This window comes from Vigna radiata, chromosome 7 (assembly GCF_000741045.1).
Source record: "Vigna radiata var. radiata cultivar VC1973A chromosome 7, Vradiata_ver6, whole genome shotgun sequence".
Lineage (NCBI taxonomy): Eukaryota > Viridiplantae > Streptophyta > Magnoliopsida > Fabales > Fabaceae > Vigna > Vigna radiata.
Window position 1 is genome coordinate 2,504,029 of NC_028357.1, and position 20,249 is coordinate 2,524,277.

General features: G+C 34.2%; 4 protein-coding genes and 1 non-coding gene across 5 annotated transcripts; 4 read left to right on the forward strand and 1 right to left on the reverse strand.

Annotated features, from left to right (window-relative positions):
- The first annotated feature begins 1,074 nt into the window (after positions 1–1,074).
- Positions 1,075–7,368, forward strand: LOC106768916 (histidine kinase 1). The gene is made up of 13 exons (XM_014654304.2): positions 1,075–1,534; positions 1,688–1,933; positions 2,040–2,837; positions 3,066–3,313; positions 3,569–3,728; positions 3,870–3,996; positions 4,098–4,187; positions 4,452–4,646; positions 4,766–4,835; positions 5,014–5,056; positions 5,348–5,488; positions 5,564–6,730; positions 6,835–7,368. Exons 1-13 carry the CDS (start codon positions 1,343–1,345, stop codon positions 7,060–7,062), a joined length of 3,705 nt encoding a protein of 1,234 aa, XP_014509790.1. The 5' UTR covers positions 1,075–1,342; the 3' UTR covers positions 7,063–7,368.
- Positions 7,369–9,449: 2,081 nt separating this feature from the next.
- On the forward strand, positions 9,450–12,671 carry LOC106768864 (proteasome subunit alpha type-7). Its single transcript, XM_014654228.2, has 3 exons — positions 9,450–9,740; positions 9,864–10,278; positions 12,221–12,671. The coding sequence occupies exons 1-3, from the start codon at positions 9,568–9,570 to the stop codon at positions 12,380–12,382; spliced, it is 750 nt and encodes a 249-aa protein (XP_014509714.1). The 5' UTR covers positions 9,450–9,567; the 3' UTR covers positions 12,383–12,671.
- A 696-nt stretch (positions 12,672–13,367) lies between these two features.
- Positions 13,368–13,441, reverse strand: TRNAI-AAU. The gene has a single exon. It is a non-coding gene; the product is annotated as a tRNA-Ile (tRNA).
- A 37-nt stretch (positions 13,442–13,478) lies between these two features.
- Positions 13,479–15,784, forward strand: LOC106768865. Its single transcript, XM_014654229.2, has 3 exons — positions 13,479–13,603; positions 15,133–15,246; positions 15,375–15,784. Exons 1-3 carry the CDS (start codon positions 13,577–13,579, stop codon positions 15,504–15,506), a joined length of 273 nt encoding a protein of 90 aa, XP_014509715.1. The 5' UTR covers positions 13,479–13,576; the 3' UTR covers positions 15,507–15,784.
- Positions 15,785–17,556: 1,772 nt separating this feature from the next.
- On the forward strand, positions 17,557–19,919 carry LOC106766888 (protein POLLENLESS 3-LIKE 2). The gene is made up of 4 exons (XM_014651666.2): positions 17,557–17,880; positions 17,986–18,198; positions 18,447–18,602; positions 18,743–19,919. Exons 1-4 carry the CDS (start codon positions 17,713–17,715, stop codon positions 19,682–19,684), a joined length of 1,479 nt encoding a protein of 492 aa, XP_014507152.1. The 5' UTR covers positions 17,557–17,712; the 3' UTR covers positions 19,685–19,919.
- The last annotated feature ends 330 nt before the right edge of the window (positions 19,920–20,249 follow it).

The following is a 20,249-nucleotide window of genomic DNA, read 5'->3' on the forward strand; positions in this document are numbered from 1 at the left end:
TTGGCGAAAGGTTGATGATTGAAGAGAAAAGAGAGTGTGGGCACCACTGCACCCGATTCATGGTATCCAAACCCAGACACGACACCAGTATGTTCCTCGGCCATCATTCTTCCCTTTCTTCCCAGTAATCTAATGGCCACATTTATGGTTCAAATTATGCCAACAATCGCCGTATGAAGTGGCAAATGTCGCATAACTATGGATAAGGAAAGCATCAAGAATAAACAAATCACTTTTACTCACACTACCACCACATTCAAGTACAACTAGCATAATTCAAAGGACCAATCATCTTTCAACAACACATAATTCTTTTTTTTTTCTTATTACCATATTATTCATATTTTCTTACCTATAATATAATTTTAGTCCTTGTAATTAAGGTATCTTACTTGTATCAGATAAATTTATCACTTATAAATTAACAACTAACCTTTAAAAACTACTAGAAATTTGTGACATGCATGAAGACTAAAACTTCCACTAAGACTCTTACACAAATAATCACTAAAAGTTTGTTTCTTCAATAATAAGTTTTCTAGGATATGATTTGTCTACTTTACCTACGATTGATCGGTTTCTCATTGAACTGTCAACGTTTTCAGAAGAACTTTAGGTGAGACTTATTGGATACAAACAAATTCCCATATCAAATAAAACAGAGATGGATATAAATTTATATAAATATAAGATACCTCTAATGATAAGAGATTTTTTGGAGTAGTACGAAAAATAAATATATGAAGACTCAAAACTGACAATATCTGACTTGTGTCTTCAATCTTCCTATTAGACTTTTAGACTATCATTATCAATTTCACATTTTTGTAAACCAAAACCAAAACAATTTGTTTGTTACTTTATTTTATTGTGTAAATTTGTGTACACTGATAATACATAAAAGTTTAACTTTAATTGATTATGGAAACTAACTAGTTGCTTGTCCGATTTGAGGAAACTAAGGAAAAGAAAAATAAGTAAAAGGTTTTAAACCAAAAAAAAATTGAATAGCTTAAGCCAACCACACAAGTATATTAAATTGTGTATCTCCTTTGTGATAGATAGTATTAAAGAAATGTTAAAACTAAAGAGGGTCTAGGAAGGATAGATGTACGCAATCTTAGCCTAGATAGGTTGAGGACTTAAAAAATGAAGTTTTATCCAATCAAAGTTCGTGAAAAAGCTATTCCCTTCTCAATCAAGCACACGGCAGAGTTTAATTGAAGTGCTACTTTATATGCTCATAGTTGCTTCAAGTAACACAAAGTGATTTTATGTGACCCAAGACAAAGACCAACGTTCTTCTGAAACTTCTGTATGGTCACCTGGTTCAAGGTAACCAATGGCTGCCAAGTGCAGACACGTTTTTGATAGATTACAGAGTTTGAGTTTTTTCACTTATTGGAAGAAAAGCACCACACCAACAGGCAGACGAATTTTCCACAGGGATGTGGAAAAGGAAGAATTCCAGTATGCCAGTACTCAATGTCTCTCATCCTACTACAGTGTCTTTGTGGTTCGTCTAGCAATCATGGTAAGTTAATTTTTCTCTGTATGATCGAGTTTTGTAGCTGCAGCTACAATATGGTTGATGTGCAGAGATTGTTCATAATGATAAAAGAGTGAAAATTGTGATTAAAAGATTAGACCCTTTCTGTTACTATTATTATCTTTTTGCTTTTTCCAGGCGATGCTAGCCATCTTGATTGGTCTGCTCACTTTCCTCACATGGCATTTCACAAAGATTTATACGACAAAATCTCTTAACAGCTTGGCATACGACCTCCGTTATGAACTTCTGCAACGCCCCATCTTGAGGATGTGGAACATTCTGAATTCTACTTCTGAAATTACTACTGCTCAGGTTAAGCTGTCGCAGTATGTGATCAGAAGCCACACCACCAACCTTCCCACTCAAGCAGACCAAGTTGAGGTTGAGTTACCTGTTCAATTTTTCCATTGTTTATGCTCCTGCTATGCTGTTCTTAGTTTGATTCCATTTTCAATTACAAGTTTGAGTATGTTCCAACTCTTGCCAGATGTACGACGCGATGAGAGCTGTGACGTGGGCACTGTTTGCCAGTAAAAAAGCTCTGAATTCAATAACTGTCAAATACAAGAATGGATTTGTCCAAGCATTCCATAGAGACCTGAAGGAAAACAACACCTTCTACATATATTCTGATCTTGCAAATTACTCCATGGCTGCCAGTGGCCACAATGAGATCAATTCGCTTTCATCGAACGAAGCTTGGAATGATAAAGACATTCACAGAAACAAGTCTGCAATCTGGTATCGGGAACCGCTTGATCCTGTCAGTGGAGAGAAGATCGGAAAAGTAATGCCAATTGCACCAGAAGATTCCATCAATATAGCAGGCATCTCCCAAGTACCTGATGGTGTAGCTTCGTGGCATGTTGCTGTTAGCAAGTTTACAGATTCACCATTGCTTTCTGCGGCATTGCCAGTTTGGGACTCTTCAAATAAAAGCATCGTGGCAGTTGTGGGTGTCACAACTGCACTTTATAGTGTGGGACAGCTCATGCAAGAGCTGGTTGAGTTGCACGGTGGTCACATGTATTTGACCTCCCAAGAGGGTTACTTACTTGCAACTTCCACAAATGCACCTCTACTGTCAAATTCTACAAGGCCTCCGAAGCTTAAGATGGCTGTTGACTGTGAAAATGAAGTAATAAGAGAGGGAGCACGGTGGCTACAGAAAACCTATGGCAGCAATTTCCCTCAAAGTCATGAACTTCATGTAGAGAATGTCAAGCTAGGTCCCCAGCAATATTACATCGACTCATTCTTCCTTAACTTGAAGAGACTTCCTCTGGTACATTTAAAGAAGCTGAACGTGTTCTTTTTATCTGATCTTATGTGTAACATTTGTTTTGAAATCTTAAAATGATCCGTAGATGATCAAGTACTGCAATTTCTGCTAAATATAGATTCAACGAAATTTTTCTGCTGCTATTTACTTTATTACTGTTATGAATGACTGACCATCTGCTCTACTATAATTTATTCTTGTTTGCAAGTTACTGACTTGAACTTTGTGCAGGTGGGTGTAATCATCATACCCAGAAAGCATATCATGGGGCAGGCAGATGAAAGAGCCTTCAAAACATTGGTTATTCTTATATCTGCATCGTTGTGTATTATTGTCATTGGATGTGTTTGCATTTTGATACTGACAAATGGAGTGTCAAAGGAAATGAAACTAAGAGCAGAACTCATCAGCCACCTGGAAGCAAGAAGGAAGGCAGAGGCATCAAGCAACTATAAAAGTCAATTTCTTGCAAATATGAGGTTGGTTTTTCGGAAATCGAATGTGAATTTAAAGAAATTTAACTTCGCTGAAATCATATAAAAAAAATAATATAGATACCCTGTAAACACAAGCTACTCTAAACAAATAACAAATCTTCATTTTTGTTGCTATCACATTCAATAGTCCTATGTCCTTTAGGAGTTCAGGCCATTTGGTCAGCATGTACGACAAAATCCTTGCTTTTTGTGTGTTCACAAATGTGCTTAAATAGCTTTTGCTTGGGTGCATTACAGTCATGAATTGAGGACACCAATGGCAGCAGTAATCGGGTTACTCGACATTCTTATATCTGATGACCGTCTCACAAATGAGCAATGTGCAACAGTTACTCAAATAAGAAAATGTTCAACTGCCCTGCTTCGTCTACTTAATAACATTTTGGACCTGAGCAAGGTATAACAAGCCTTTTGTTCAAGAACGTTTAATTCCACACTTACATTAATTACTGAAATGAACTCTAATGCAAAATTCTCTTACCATTGCTGCAAAGCTGCAATCATTCAAGAAAGACTTCTAATATTTTATAGCAAATAGGTGGAATCTGGAAAATTGGTCCTAGAAGATGCAGAATTTGATTTGGGGCGGGAACTTGAAGGGCTTGTAGATATGTTTTCTGTGCAGTGCATCAACCACAATGTAGAGACTGTTCTAGACTTGTCTGGTATCTATCTTATTTGTCTGATTAAGATTTTAATTTTACTGAAAAGCATGAGATAAGAAATCATCACAAAAAGTGTCTGATGCATAGTTATTTTGTTGCAGATGATATGCCAAAGCTAGTTCGAGGTGATTCTGCTAGGGTAGTTCAAATTTTTGCAAATTTGATCAATAACTCAATTAAGTTTACTCTATGTAAGTCAAACCTTTTCTTGTATAAAGTTTCAACACAGCAGAGATTGTAGAAAAGAAAACTTGTATTCATATCAATTACATTCCTGTCACATCTGTTCGTAACACTCAAACTTTCTAAAATAAGAAAATAAAATATATGCTAAAATGAATAGGAATAATTTAAAGATATTTTCTCCCAACTGATCAACATGGAGATGTGCTATTTGCAACCATTACTAATCTTATTCTGAGATGACTAATCCTAACTCTTCGAAATAATTACAGCCGGTCACATTATTCTGAGAGGATGGTGTGAAAACCCAAATGCTTGCAGTGATGATACGAATTTTCCACTAGAGCAAAAGAAATCACGGTGTTCACAGAAGAACAGAGCAAAACAACATGAAAACCATGCAAAGAGGATTTCCAATAGAGATAACAAAATAGTACTTTGGTTTGAAGTTGATGACACAGGCTGTGGTATGTTTCAAAAACTTGACTGGAAAAACAGTTTTGTGGGAAAAGAAATATGTTTTCAGGCTATTGATTTTTTTGACATGTATATGGCTATCTCAAATTCGCATGCATCCCCTTCATAGGTATTGATCCAAGTAAATGGGAATCCGTGTTTGAAAGCTTTGAGCAAGCTGATCCATCAACTACTAGACTGTAAGTGACTTGAAATTTTAACAAAGACAAAATCTGCTAGAAATTACTTTTTAGCTATCATATTAACATGGCCTCATTATCTCAGTCATATGAGAGTGCTATTAAACTTTGAAATTAATTTGAACATACATCCAGCAATAATTTAAGACTTGAACTCCAGCACTTTTACTCGTTTCAGGCATGGAGGCACGGGTCTTGGTCTTTGCATTGTCAGAACCTTGGTGAGTAAGACCTTAATATGTAAACTTTCAATCAAGTCAATAAAAATTACCATTCATAATACATGTTCTTGATGAAAGTCAAAAGGTATCCATCTCTGCCGGCCCAAACATGTAATGGCATCACACAAGTTGGTCAAACTTGTATCAGTTGCATGTTTTTAGTTTAGTAGAGCAGGGTTTTCATCTCAAGGTCTATAAATTCACTTGCATTTGTTCTTTCTCTTCTAAAATGACGCAAGTCTCTTGAATTGCATACATTTTCATATTATCTTAATTAATCTGTGGTGGTAGGTTAACAAGATGGGTGGAGAAATCAAGGTTGTCAAAAAGGAGGGCCCAGGAACACTTATGCGATTATACTTGCGTCTGAGTGCACCTATGGATGCCACAGAACAACATTGTCAAGGAGATTTTGCTAACAAAGGCTTAGTGGTGAGTAGAATAAACTTGGCTTTGAGTGACTACTAAGATAATAAGCAGGACATGAAATAAAATGTGTCAGTGCAGGTACTTCTTGCACTACATGGCAGTATGGGTAGATCTGTTACATCTAAGTGGTTACAGAAAAATGGGGTAGTGTCTATGGAGGCATCAGAATGGAATGGATTAACACAAATGCTTAGGGTACTCTTTCATGCTAGAAGTTCAGCTCATAATAACGGTTTCGATGCAAATTATTCAGTGCATGAAAATTTAAAGTCGAAACTACTGAGCATTCAGGAATTGAGGAACCCAGTTTTTGTGATTGCTGTTGACATTGGACTACTTGACTTGAGCACAGATATATGGAAGGAACAGCTTAATTTCCTTCACAAATACTTTGGGAGAGCGAAATTCGTGTGGATACTAAAGCATGACTCCTCCAATACCATAAAGATGGAGCTTTGCAGGAAAGGGCATACACTGACAGTGAACAAACCCCTCTACAAAACAAAAATGCTTCATATTTTGGAAACCATTACAAAAGAAAGGAGTGACGAGTTACAAAAGAAAAATATGACTACTCCGAGAGCTACTACAGTGAAAGAGGGTTATTTGCATGAGAGTCTTGAGATTGATTATACTCAATGTGATGTTGCAAGCTCGGATGGTTCTGACATTTCAGAAACGGGAGGTTCTAATCCTGTTCGTGAAAGTGGAGATAAACAAAGAGAGAAGGTAGTGAGATCTGAATCATCATCACAACACAAGATAAATAATTTAGCTGGATTAGCAAATGGATATAAGGAAGATAATAGTCCTTGGAAGGAAGAGTTATGTGAGAGCAGCCTCAAGTCTAACAATGTCACTGCGAATGGCACACCAAAATCATCCTCCACTAAACAAGCATTGTTTGCAAAAGGCAGTCAAGGTAAAGACTCTGAATATGGCGAAACAGGAAGTGGGAGTAGCTCGAGAAGAACAGTGAGTGGAAAGAAATCTCTTGAAGGTCTGAGGATATTGCTTGCAGAAGACACACCAGTAATTCAAAGGGTTGCAACCATAATGCTTGAAAAAATGGGAGCCATTGTTGTAGCTGTAGGTGATGGACAACAAGCAGTGGATGCTCTGAATGGCATGCCTGGAGTTGAAGATTGTAGAAGGGAGTCTATGATGAAAGAAAGAAACACAAGATCATCTCAAACTGAGATTCTCAGTTGCCCTCCGTATGACTTGATCCTAATGGATTGTCAGGTATGAACTAGGACAAAAAGTATATGAGGTAAAATTTGTTGCAGTTTCATAATCTATTTCAGTTTTCTTGTTCCAATTCCTTGTCTTGTGTGTAAAATAAACAGATGCCAAAGATGGATGGATATGAGACAACAAAAGCAATCAGGAAATCAGAAGCGGGAACTGGTTTTCACATTCCAATTGTTGCTCTTACAGCTCATGCAATGTCATGTGATGAAGCCAAGTGCTTAGAGGTTGGCATGGATGCTTATTTAACAAAGCCAATTGACTTCAAACTGATGGAGTCCACCATTCTTTCACTCACAAGAAGGACATCTCCGACTTTTGTTTGATGCTGTAACCAAGCTAATAAAGGATTGTCTAAGACATCCTACAAATATATACAACTTTACCAGACATTAACATCAAGAATCACGGCTTAACGTAAGAATTCCAGAAACGTAATCCAATTTTCCTCAATTAACTCATTTGTACAGCAAAGGACTCGGACTTGTTACTCTTTATTTCTTTAACCATACAGAGAAGGCCAAATTCTATGTCAATGTGACACCATTTTGTACAAGAAATAACATTTTGTCTGCATATTAACTTGTCTGTTTACCTATTTCTTTATTATATATATATACATATAAGCTGAACTATCTTCTCTGAACTATCTTCTCTGAACTATCTTCTCTGAACTATGCAATCAACATAATTGGTTTCACATTTTAGTTAAATTCTGATTTTCTCCTCCTTTAGCCGTGTGTGCTCTTAGATTGGAACCAGCTATTTGCTGATGATGTACAAGATTTTAAGAGAGATTTAAGCAGTAAATATATTCACCACATTCTATTTCTACACAAATAATAAAGTAATACTTGAGTTCGTAACGAATTATATTTGAAGAATATAAATAGTGCAAATATGTTTCTGAACCTCTTGATAGTTTGAAACAAGAGGATATGCTTTTATTTTTTTATTTTTTATTTTTATTTTTTAGGAATTGAGAATTTGGTATTTGACTTAATGAGGATAAAATTCCTATATCTCGTGTTTGATTAGGATATATTGACGGAGGAAATGGAATGCATCTTTAAATATGATGTGAATCTTTATTCTGATTTGAGTGTTGTCCAAGGAGCATAAACAAATTGTATTATTTTCTATTATTTTGTTTTTGGTTTGACTTTATTTGTATTACTTTAGTTTTTAAATAATGTATTTATCCATCATATATTATTACACTTATTCTAATGGTTTAATAATTCTTATAGTCCTTATTTTCGGTGATTTTTTTCAATTAGGTCTCTCATTTTTTATTTTTTTCAATTAGATCCATATTTTTGAAAAATTGAAACAATTAGGTCACTGTCGTTAGTTTCGTACTAACACTGTTAAAAAGGGTGACACGAGTCAGCTCGTGATTTTTTTGAATTTTTTAAATATATTTTTAATTATTTTTATTTTTAATTTTTTTATTTATTTTAAAAAAAATTGCCACGTGTCAAGTTGACATTGAGCCACGTGGCAATGACAATGTGAGGTGGCACTGATAGTGCCACGTGTCACTATCAGACCACGTGTCATTAGATTTGTCTCAATTTGTTCCCTATATTTTTAATTTGTCTCAAGTTGGTCCCTGTATTCTTATTTTGTCGTAATTTAGTCCTATTTTTTTTAAAAAAACTAAACAATTGTGTTTCTCTCCAAGTTCAAACAAAATTTTATTTGTATATAAATCTTTACAAAGAAATTTATGCAAATTAATTTTTTATTAGAAAAATAAAAAAATTACAAACTAGCATATGACACATTTTTATTTATATAGTAGTAAAGAAATCATTTAACCTAAATAATATGAATGAGTAACCTATAAAAGTTAACATCTCAATAATAAATATTTTTGTGAAGGTAATCTACACAAGTATAGTCTCAATACTTCCTCAACAATTCATAAAAAGTTTCTAGAGTTAAATATTTCGATTTGAAATATATCATTACTAATAATTTGCTTAACAGAACCAAATTTAAAGACAAAAATTTGGAAGATGTACATACCCTATTTTATTTGCGAAGGGACAAATTTTTTTAAATTTTTAAAAAAATTAGGACTAAATTGATACAAAATAAAAATACAAGGACCAAATTGGAACAAAATAAAAATACAGGGACCAAATTGAAACAAACGCAATGACACGTGGTTTGATAGTGACACGTGGCACTATCAGTGCCACCTCACATTGTCATTGCCACGTGGCTCAATGTCAACTTGACACGTGGCAAATTTTATTTTTAAAAGAAAAAAAATAAAAAATAAAAAATAAAAATAATTAAAAATATATTTAAAAAATTCAAAAAAATTACAAGCTGACACGTGTCACTCTTTTTAACGGTGTTAGTACGAAACTAACGACACTGAACTAATTGCGTCAATTTTTCAAAAATAAGGATCCAATTAAGAAAAAGAAAAAATAAGGGACCTAATTAAAAAAAGTCATCAAAAATAGGGACTATCAAAATGATTAAACCTATTCTAATAATGAGAATCAATACCATTCAAGTATGAATAGAATATGTTTACGTTGTATATGATAAATAGTAGTGTGGTAGAAAAAGTTCATTAAAATATTGGATGGTGACTTAGCAAAACCATGGTGGAACTAGTAAAGTAAGTTAGGCCCAATGTGAGCCCAACACGTTACTACTCTACTTGTTGCCTAAGCAGCTGCACTTTATTCGTTTTCTTGTTCTTCACTCTCTTCAGCGAAGCAAAACGCTTGAATAGAGAGGCAAGGAGAGAGGTAGCAATACCAAGTCAGAAGTAAAACTTAGTAGCAAACACAAAGCACGGCACAATGGCCAGGTACGATCGAGCAATCACCGTGTTCTCCCCCGACGGTCACCTCTTCCAGGTCGAGTATGCCCTCGAAGCCGTCCGCAAAGGTAACGCCGCCGTCGGCGTCCGAGGCACCGACAACGTCGTCCTCGGCGTCGAGAAGAAATCCACCGCCAAACTCCAAGACTCCAGGTTCCCTTCCAATTCCCTTTTTTTTTCAGATCCCTTTCCCTTCGATTAGGGATCACCGAGACAACGACGTCGTTTCAAACTAGACTTGGCTTACTCTCTAATTGACTCTGTGTCGTTTCGCAGGACTGTGAGGAAGATTGTGAATCTCGATGATCACATTGCGCTTGCCTGCGCGGGGCTGAAGGCCGACGCACGTGTGCTCATAAACCGGGCACGTGTGGAGTGTCAGAGTCACAGGCTCACCGTCGAGGATCCCGTTACTGTCGAGTATATCACCCGTTACATTGCAGGGCTTCAGCAGAAGTACACGCAGAGTGGTGGTGTGCGACCCTTTGGGCTTTCCACCCTCATTGTTGGGTTTGATCCCTACACTGGCGCCCCCTCACTGTACCAAACGGACCCTTCTGGCACGTTTTCCGCGTGGAAGGCGAACGCCACCGGCCGAAACTCGAATTCGATTCGGGAGTTTCTGGAAAAGAATTACAAGGAGACCTCTGGGCAGGAGACTGTGAAATTGGCTATTCGTGCATTGCTTGAAGTGAGTTTCATTTTGGCCTTTCATTTGTGAATAAATACCTGCCTGCCTGGTTTTATTGTTTATCTAGAAACCCTTGCCTTGCATTTTGCGTGTTCTGCCTTTTAACGTTTTTTATGGCTTGGGAAGAACACTAAGGTAGTTTTTGATGGGAAGAAAAAATGGATTGGAATGGTCTACCCTGATGTGCTCTCTTTGGTTCTACCTTTTTAGTGGAATCATAACATACGACTTTTTATCCTAATGTTCAATTCCGTTGTATTTTTTAAAATGTACCGAAATAGCACAAAATCTATATGCTATGTTCTATCTTGTTCTAACCTTTCTATCAAAAGCTATCTAATTGTCTTGAGCTTGATATGCCTTATAATATATTGGGCACTTGAGTCAAAGTAACATTTTAACTAGATTAGACTGACCTAAAGTACCCATCTTCATACATAGATTTTGTCCCTCTTTTTGATTATTTATGTAGACCTGGCTTCTTTCTAAAAATCAATAGCTAATATAGTCATAGGAATTGTTATGTAAGACATATATAGCATTATTCTTTTGGAATATTTATTGGTTAGTAAGATTAAAACACGAATCTTATGCACTGATTAATGTTTTATAGTTGTAAACATAAACCATGTTTTAGCATGTGACTCATTCTTACCTAAACTTTGTTGATATATGTCTGTAAGCTATCTGGTACATTATTATATACTTTATGCAAATAAGCATGTCATTCAACCTCAACTTGAACCATCAAATTCTTTTTAATTCACTAAAATAACAATTTAGTAGAACTTCATGATAACTTCTCAGATATCTAATCTAATGGTTTATATCTTTCATATTCCTTTTGTATTGATCTATGCCAATAACCTTCTGTAATTGTATTTAGGAATTTAAGCCAAACCAAAATGAATATATGAAAAACAAGACAACTTTGTGATACATTTATGTGGTAGTTGTGGCACTTGGTTGAAAAGCACTTCGTTTGAAAATTTTAATATAAAGTAAAAGATGAGAGCTAGGTCAGACAGTTGGAAGGAATGAGGATATCATTGGTACTTAAAAGGCACTTTTTATTCCCTCTTACGAATTTATTTTGCATAGATGCTAGCTAACATCGTCTTTACTGATAAATAAAATTATTAGGACACTAGTATATGTCACTTAGATCATTTCTAGATGATCTAGGATAGTCAGCAACCTAAAGTGAAGCTTATGTTGCTGTATTTCACGATCCTTGGCAATTCCCTTATTGTTTTGAGCAGAATTATAATTTAGGTATTTCTGGTAAAATATTTGTCGTTTGGGAACAATCAACCAAATAAATGGTTAACAATGTTGTAATATTGTTAATGGTTTAACCGTATATTTGCTTCAATGAGCTCTTAACTAATTAATTTTACTTAAATTAGAAAAATACTTTTCTTGGAATTTCCCTGTTTATGTTTTTTGTATTTGTTATGCCCTAGGCCCAGAACTCTTAAGTAGTCCTATTTTTGGTTTGTGTTTTGCATACTTGGGAAAGAGAAATTATCTTGGGGCAATATATTCCCATTGAAGACTGACGTTTTCAGTGCTGCAGACTGGTTCTTTTGATTTGACTTTTTTTTATTATTGAAGTAAATGTACATCTATACATAACTTGTTTGCATTCAAAGCTTTTATGTAAGTTGTGTGCCTTTTGCCACTTAAAATGGAAAATTTTGGGCTGCGTAACATAATGGTATCCACGCTAATATTGTCTGTCAGAGCAAGTTGATAAATCTGATAGTGGTAAATTGGCCTGTTCAATCAAAGTGTGAAATAGATCGAGTAGTTCTGCCTATTCCAGTTGCATGATTACAGTATTAGTGGTATAACTATCTTTTAATGGTTTGTTATGCATTCGGAACATGGTTTTTTGCGCTTCACTTTGTGATTTTTATTTGACATCGTATGTGATTAGGTTGTTGAGAGTGGAGGGAAAAATATAGAAGTTGCTGTGATGACTAAGGAGCATGGTCTGCGTCAACTGGAGGAAGCTGAAATCGATGCCATCGTTGCTGAGATCGAAGCAGAGAAAGCAGCTGCTGAGGCTGCGAAGAAAGCCCCTCCGAAGGAGACATGATTTTCTGTTTAGTGTGTTACGCAGTGTTCTTGGTGGGTTGTGGCTGTACTCGCTGGAGCTAAATTGATGGCATTGTGTCTGAGATTGAAACAGAGAAAACGGTTGTTGAGGCTGCAAAGAATACCATTTCTAAGGAGAAAACATGATTTATGTTACTTTTGTTTAGCACTTGAACTGGTCTTGATAGATGTTGGCCTAACTTATAATTGAATTCTTTGCTGTTTTTGGGTACTGCCATGTGACATAGTATTGGTCAAATTAATTGCATGCCATTGTTATTCAAGTTCAACTTGAGTCGGGTGATACTCCATGATCCACAACATTTCATTGGCAAGAACTCGTGCTTTATACTGGTAAGAAATGTGTCCATTGTGTAGAAAAAGAAAAAAAAAAGAGTATATTTCCATCTCTATAAGAAATTTTAATGACGTGAAATTGAAATGGTGGTGTTATTAGATTCTGGATAAATCATGTGAATTGCTATATAATAAAATGTGGTAATTTCGTGTTTGATTCTTTGGTTTTCCTAGAACGTATACTGATGGTAGCATCTTAACGTCATTTGTAGTACGCCACGTTTGCTCTTCATTTATTTGAGAAATTAATTACCATAATATTTAAATAAAATTTTCTTCTATAACAACCTGCTTATAATCTTAGATGTTGGGCACAATGACACTCACGCTGTGTTTCCGTGAGATTCCAATATTTCTAAAATTACAAAAACATAACATTTAAATCCTCAACAAACAAAGAATATGCTACTTCTCTATCCAACCTTTTAAAAGGTTAAGGCTTTATACCATCATCTTATACTCATTTAGTTTTATCCTCTTTGTTGAAAAAATCTTTATTATATACTAATCCATTCTAATATCATGATTAAAGGCTTATTTTTTGTATGGAAGAAAAAGAAAGAAAAATTGTTCTATGAAATTACTCTAACATGTAATTAAGAACTAACAAAAATATAAGTTCAAAATAATGGCCCATGCAGGTCTCGAACCTGCGACCTTCGCGTTATTAGCACGACGCTCTAACCAGCTGAGCTAATAGGCCAATGTTGATCATTTTTTTCTGTTTATGAATATATACTATAGTTATTAAACAGAGCAAAGCTTTTTTCATTCTGGATGCCTTCAATCAAACTCGCGAGAAGGGAGGATCGGGGAGTTCGTCAGATTGACATACACCATGAAAGAAACGAAAGAAGATAACGAGGTAATTTCCTTCCTCCAATAAAACTAGCTTGTATTATCGTTTTTTTTTCTTCTGCTCTCAACCTTCTTTGTCACCAGTTCCCAATTCATTTTTCTCCCATCTCCCAAACCCTTTGATAAAAATCTCTCAAGTTTCATCTTTCAATGTTAAAAAGAGCTTGTCGGTGTCATCAAGTTTTTTTCTTTTTATTATTGTTGTTGTTTTCGTTTGTTTATTGTTCTTGTATCCTCGTACTGTTTAGCGCTGGTTACATCTCTGTTTAATGTTGAAATCTGCTTGGAAAGTCTCTATCTATTGATTTACTGACAAAAGTTGTAGCTTTCTCTCTTTTCTCATAGATAAACCATCACTACTTGAGGATTTTGCTATTTTGCTTTGAAAATTTAGGTTGAGCATTTTAGCGACAAGGTACAATTCACAACTCCTGTTTTCTTTTCCCTGGGTAAAATCCCATCGACTAGAAGATCCAGAAAGAACTTAGAATTTTCAAACGTGTCTGGAAGAGATTCCATGTAAAACATCATCATGTGTATGATAGGCTTTTGTTTGAATTCCCTGATATTTAAGGTTATGGATTCAATTCAGGTTATTATACCGTTGTAGGTTAAGCTAGACTCGAATGTTCAGGTCAACTTCACTAGTGGTGATATTTTCAAAGGTTTTGCACTTTTGGAAACTGGTGGTGCTCCCTGTTGAAAGACAAAATGAGACCATTTTTTGTCTGGTTTTTCTGTATAAGATTTGCACTGCTTTCTCATTTGATAAAGCTATGGTTTTGATGATTCTATTGGCATGTGAAGAAATCCATACACCCTTGTCTGTAACTACACCCAATGGTCACTCAGAGACTTATGTGAAATTCAGCTACTGTTACTGATTGGAATTTTGTATTTGCCAAATGGGTTCTCCTATTGTCCTAACTGACTTTGTCAACATGAAGGCATGATAAGGCAGGACAATAAACTTACCTAGCCGTCAAGTGAGAATCTTTCATGTATGGTTCTGGAAATTTCATGTCATACAAACCTCTCTTTTTTGGCACATAGGAGGATTAATGGTGTAGTTCCATCACAATACTATACTATATGTTATAGAATTTGGCCTTTAAAGGAACAAGAGAAAAAAGTGGGAGTAGCATTAAATTTGTATTTTAAAATTGATGTGTAAATAAGGAGATTTGTCGTGACATCTATTGAGAAAAGGAAAACAGAAAATTGGTAAAGGTGGTTTGGACACATGCACAGTGCAATCAAACAAAGAAGGTCACTGGAGACACTTTAAGCAAAGTGGTTTGATTTCACATTTTTCATACAATATCCTTGCTTAAACATTGGCAATCATACAATATTCCTTGCTTTAGCATTGACAATAGATTCAATTTTGCCTGCAGTATACTGATTTTGACAAAACATTATTTTTGTTTCCTTCTACACATGGGAGCTTAGATTTGTCCGGTTACTGTACATAGGATTTTGTATATACTCATATTTTCCAAATCATTTATTTGAAGAAAGTGAATTTTATTGCAGACAGAAGATAAAAAGCAAGCTTCTGCTGATGTGTTGTTTCATTATTCAAGATTTGCGCTGGCTTGTATTGGATGCAAGATTCAACCATTCAATTTCAGACTTCATCTGATGAAGGTAGAAGAACATATTTTTGTTATTTTCTCATTTAGATTACATGTTTTGTCATGCGGTAACATGTAGATCCATACTTTTGTTATTTGCATTAATTTTGTTTTAACATACTTTTTTATAACATTTTTCAGGAGATTTCGGGTATGCCTTCTTCTCTAAATAGGGAATCACCACAGAATGCAGCATCTCCTGATCCAATGGGTGAGTCATCAAGCACAGGAACAGCAAGACTTGACAGAGGAGACAGTTTTCGTGCACTATGACCATGTTTTTATTTGGGTTGTGTGGCATGTTAAAACATTATCTTCTTCCATATATTATGATTACGATGTTATACTCATCCATGCAATGGTTATAGATTGGTATTGATTATCAAGTTCAGTCATTTCAATTTCAAGTTTGCTGTAGTATGGTTTAAATTAGTTACTTTAGTCAGTAATTATCGTTTTAAGTGATTCCACCTTATTTTAGCATGATTCTACCTACCTTAGTATGTATCTTTGCACCAAAATATTTATTAATAAGTAGATGCTTGTCTTCACTCAATGTAAGTTTATCTTGTTGAACTTATGTGAGTGTATGTGTGTGTGTATATATATATATATATATTTCTGTAAAATATAATTCTTATTTTTGGAAGGATTAGACCAATCTTAATTGAACATTCAAGAGGGAAATTTTGTTGTCTTTGGTGATATTTTGGGAGGAGCATCATTGAATTTTATAAGTTTGAATTGAAACTGTGATTTAATAGGAATAATGAGACTGTTAAAAAAAAAAATTTTCTAAAATTTATTGAACTATCTTTTAATTTTTCTATTATTTTCAAAGTTTTATGCCTTTTAAATTTTGAAATATATTTTTAATAATGAAGTATTTTAGATGGTCATCATTGTTTAAGAGAGATGAAAAATGGCTTAGATAAGTTTTGAATATGCATCTGTGATATATGACAAGTTTATTTCTACCTAGATCATGATAAACAATATACTTATTTCAGTTTTAAAATGGATTAGTTTATTTATTCTTTTAACATAATGGTACTTATCTTTAATCTAGTTTTTAAGTAAATATTTATCTTTTTTATATTTCTAAGATGTTATAGACGTTTTCTATATTTTGAATAAACTGATTTATTTTCTTTATTTATTTAAAAATAAAATTAATTAAAAACTCAAATAAAATAAAATTTTATTATATGAAAATTAAAATTTTATAAATAAAAAAGTGAATGATGTAATTATTATTTATTAACAATATAAAAATTATTTTTTTTATAAATCACTTTCTAATATAATACAAAAGGGTAGATTTTTTTTTAAACAATTTTAATATAAAATAAATAAATAGTTATAAAATGTTTTTATTAAAACCATTAGCTTATTAGTATATTTAAGGACTTTAATGCAAATATAAATAAAATAAAATATACAAGCGTTTCTTTAGTAAAATGTTAATGAGTATTTTTAAAGTACGGAAAAAAAGAGAGTATATTATTATGAATGATTGCGCTTTGTATATATTAATTAAGTAATTTAAGTTATAATTCTTTAATTATGAAATAACCCCATTAATTGAGTTGTTCAGGTTGTTTAATTATATATGATATAAACACTACAAAGTTTTAAAGTTCCATTTATTTATTTATTACAAATTATACCTGTGAACTATATTACATTATATTAAAATTATAAAACTTATTTGAAAGTAAAAATAGAAAAAAAATTCTGATGAAACTTTATATTAGTCCAACTAATTTGTTAGTATAAACTGTATTACATTTATGTTTTGTAATTAAATATTTATGTTATATTAATGTTATCATTAATTTAAAGTTATAATTATAATTGTACAATTTGGGGCAGATTTTAGTTTGTATCTGTTGGGATAGAAATACAGACAACTAAGTAGTTTTTAGTTACACATGTATTGACATAACAATATAATGTTTTTTTTCTATTTTAGCCTTATTAATGCTGACCTGAGCTATGATTTGTTTGGCTATTATTCTTAACTATGAATACTAGAAAACTTTAAAAATATTTTTTAAATAAAAAAAGGTCTAAAAAATTAGGGTCAAAATTATATAAACCAAAAATATATCTGATCCTGTCTTATACAGAGGATCATGGGATATAATTTTTTTTAACATCTGATGATAAAAAATAGTTTAAAAGAAAGAGAATGAAGTTGAATTTAATAAATGGGATGTATAGATAGAAAAAACCCAATTTCATCCTAAGTAACGGCTACTTATCTCAATCTTCCAACGGCTATTTTTTTTCAGAAATTTAAAAAGGTCACAGTCTTCCCCACAGCACATCCTTCCCTTCTTTCCTTCAATCTTCTTCACTTTCACAGTAGCTTCTCTTTTACTCTTTCAGAGCACTGTCCGATTTCTTCTTCTCTTGCAGAAGAAATATCGGATCCACAAAGTTTCAAACATCTATTGTCATTTTTCACATCACAATGCAAGACATGTGGAATGTTCCACCGGGTTTCAGACCCTCCAAATCTGCACCTTCTTCTCCTGCGAAGCCTCTCGGAGCAGTTCTCAGAACGCGTTCTGAGTCTTTCCATGTCACTCACAAGGTCCCAGTTGGTGACACTCCTTATGTCAGAGCAAAAAATGTTCAGGTAACCTTTTTTTGATTGTTTTGTTGCAATGTACATGTGGGTTTTCTATTTTGTTTTGTTCAAGTGTTGAAAGGTATAGTTTTTTTTTTTTTTTGTGGATTTCAGTTAGTGGATAAGGATCCGGAGAAAGCAATTCCGCTGTTTTGGGCAGCCATTAATGCGGGAGATAGAGTGGACAGTGCTTTGAAAGATATGGCTATTGTCATGAAACAGCAAAATAGGGCTGGAGAAGCCATTGAAGCCATTAAATCCCTTCGAACTAGATGTTCAGATCAAGCCCAAGAATCTCTTGATAATATCCTCTTGGATCTTTACAAGGTAACCTTCACTAACTAAGTTTTATGTTCTTTTGTTGCAAAAGCTTTCAATTCGACTGTCATGTGTATAATAATATATTTGGTATTTGATTGGTTTTGTTAAGTTGCTGTCATTTTCATCAAATTTGTGTTTAGTGATTCAGCTTGTCTATAAAAACTATTAGGTATGGCTAGCAATACTTGTTTAGAAACTAATACTTCTATGACTAGCAATACTTAGCAAAAAAACAATTCACTTTGTCTCCACAGAGGTGTGGAAGACTTGATGACCAAATAGCCCTCTTGAAGCACAAGTTGTACTTAATTCAACAAGGGTTGGCATTCAATGGTAAGCGCACAAAGACTGCAAGATCTCAAGGGAAAAAGTTTCAAGTTTCTGTTGAGCAAGAAGCCACGAGATTGCTGGTAAGAATAGAGTAACACATGAAAGTGAATTTTTAGTCATCTTCTCAGTTTTCAGTCTTTTCTGTGGTGTGTATGGAAAGAATAGAATAGATACTGTTTTATGGTCTTTATGGAACTGAATTAGGCTTGTTTTAATGTAGGGAAACTTGGGATGGGCGCTGATGCAGCAGAACAACTACATAGAAGCAGAAGAGGCTTATCGCCGGGCGCTATCTATTGCTCCTGACAACAATAAGATGTGCAATCTGGGCATTTGCTTGATGAAGCAAGGAAGAATTGGTGAAGCAAAAGAGACACTGTACCGTGTAAAGCCTGCAGTTATGGATGGCCCTAGAGGCTCGGATTCTCACTTGAAAGCCTATGAAAGGGCACAACAGATGCTGAAAGACCTTGAATCTGAGATGATGAATAAGGGAGTTGATAGGATTGAACAAAGCAGGCTCTTTGAGGCCTTTTTAGGTTCTTCATCAATATGGCAACCCCAGCCTTGCAAGGACCACCACACAACCTTGCCAGCAGCTACAAATTCATCCAGAATTCAAGATGATTTTGCTGATGAGAACATCAATTCCAACATAATGACCAAAAACCACACAGCACTGCCACCACCAAAAGCTACCACTATTACTACTACTACCAACAAACAAACTGTTACTATGTTGGGGAACTCACTCAATGTTGCAGCTCCCCCCTTTTATGCATCAAAATCGATGCTGAGAGAACCATTTGAGAACCAGTTCTCCGAGACCCTTAAGAGAACAAGGTCTGGAAACTCTGCAGGGTCCATGAGAGCGGTTAGTGATGTGAAGGACAGGGACAGCAGCAACAAGTTGCAAGTGGAATTAGAGGTGTCAGTGCCAGAGAACAAAACAAGAAGGCTGTCATCAGAGGATAGTCAGAAGAACAAGTTAACAGATATGTTACCTGATGATGATGACTTTGAAGAGGCAATTCTTGCTGCAATTTTGGGACCCTCCAATGATAATAAAGATAGTGAAACAAGCAAAACTTTGCAGAGGAATAATGACAAGAGGCTTAAGGTTTTTAAGGATATTACGCTATCTCTGAGTCCAAGAGCCTGAAGTGGAAGAATTTTTAATCTAATGAATAATGAATGAACTTAGTGTTTTTAGGTTGGAGATGATCTTGCTCTCCACTTGCTGTTTAACTTCTTAGTCCATCTTCTGTAGAGGGAATAGCTTCATGACTTTCGGCATGGAATCATTTGTTACTATCTGTTTATTTGTTATATTGCCTTGTAAACAAGGCACATCATTGACTTAATAAATTCATATCAGTTTTCCCTTCTTGTGTTTTTATTTGTGTCTTCACCCATCCAGTTATAATTTTCAACTTTACAAGACTTTAAAGTAATAGCACCTTGTCTCCACTACTAGTTAAAATTAAAAAATAAAATTTTCTAAAAACGTAATTGATTCAAAATAACAAGAAAATGTTATTTGGTAAAATTTAAAATAGTTAAGACATTTTTTTTTAATTTATATAATATCTCTACAACATATATAAAGTAATGAAGTGTTAAAATTATATAAAAATAAATAAAAATTATATGTATAAAGAAAATTGTAATGGCTCCATCTTTTTGTATAAAGAAAATTATATGTATAAAGAAAATTATACGTATCC

Coding starts and splice junctions, on each gene's coding strand:
- LOC106768916 (XM_014654304.2), top strand. CDS start 1,343: ATGGCTGCCAAGTGCAGACACGTTTTTGATAGATTACAGAGTTTGAGT. Junction 3,314..3,568: donor CAATTTCTTGCAAATATGAG/GTTGGTTTTTCG, acceptor GGTGCATTACAG/TCATGAATTGAGGACACCAA. Junction 6,731..6,834: donor TGATCCTAATGGATTGTCAG/GTATGAACTAGG, acceptor TAAAATAAACAG/ATGCCAAAGATGGATGGATA.
- LOC106768864 (XM_014654228.2), top strand. CDS start 9,568: ATGGCCAGGTACGATCGAGCAATCACCGTGTTCTCCCCCGACGGTCAC. Junction 9,741..9,863: donor GCCAAACTCCAAGACTCCAG/GTTCCCTTCCAA, acceptor GTCGTTTCGCAG/GACTGTGAGGAAGATTGTGA. Junction 10,279..12,220: donor CTATTCGTGCATTGCTTGAA/GTGAGTTTCATT, acceptor GTATGTGATTAG/GTTGTTGAGAGTGGAGGGAA.
- LOC106768865 (XM_014654229.2), top strand. CDS start 13,577: ATGAAAGAAACGAAAGAAGATAACGAG. Junction 13,604..15,132: donor AAACGAAAGAAGATAACGAG/GTAATTTCCTTC, acceptor ATTTTATTGCAG/ACAGAAGATAAAAAGCAAGC. Junction 15,247..15,374: donor TCAGACTTCATCTGATGAAG/GTAGAAGAACAT, acceptor AACATTTTTCAG/GAGATTTCGGGTATGCCTTC.
- LOC106766888 (XM_014651666.2), top strand. CDS start 17,713: ATGCAAGACATGTGGAATGTTCCACCGGGTTTCAGACCCTCCAAATCT. Junction 17,881..17,985: donor TCAGAGCAAAAAATGTTCAG/GTAACCTTTTTT, acceptor TGTGGATTTCAG/TTAGTGGATAAGGATCCGGA. Junction 18,603..18,742: donor AAGAAGCCACGAGATTGCTG/GTAAGAATAGAG, acceptor GTTTTAATGTAG/GGAAACTTGGGATGGGCGCT.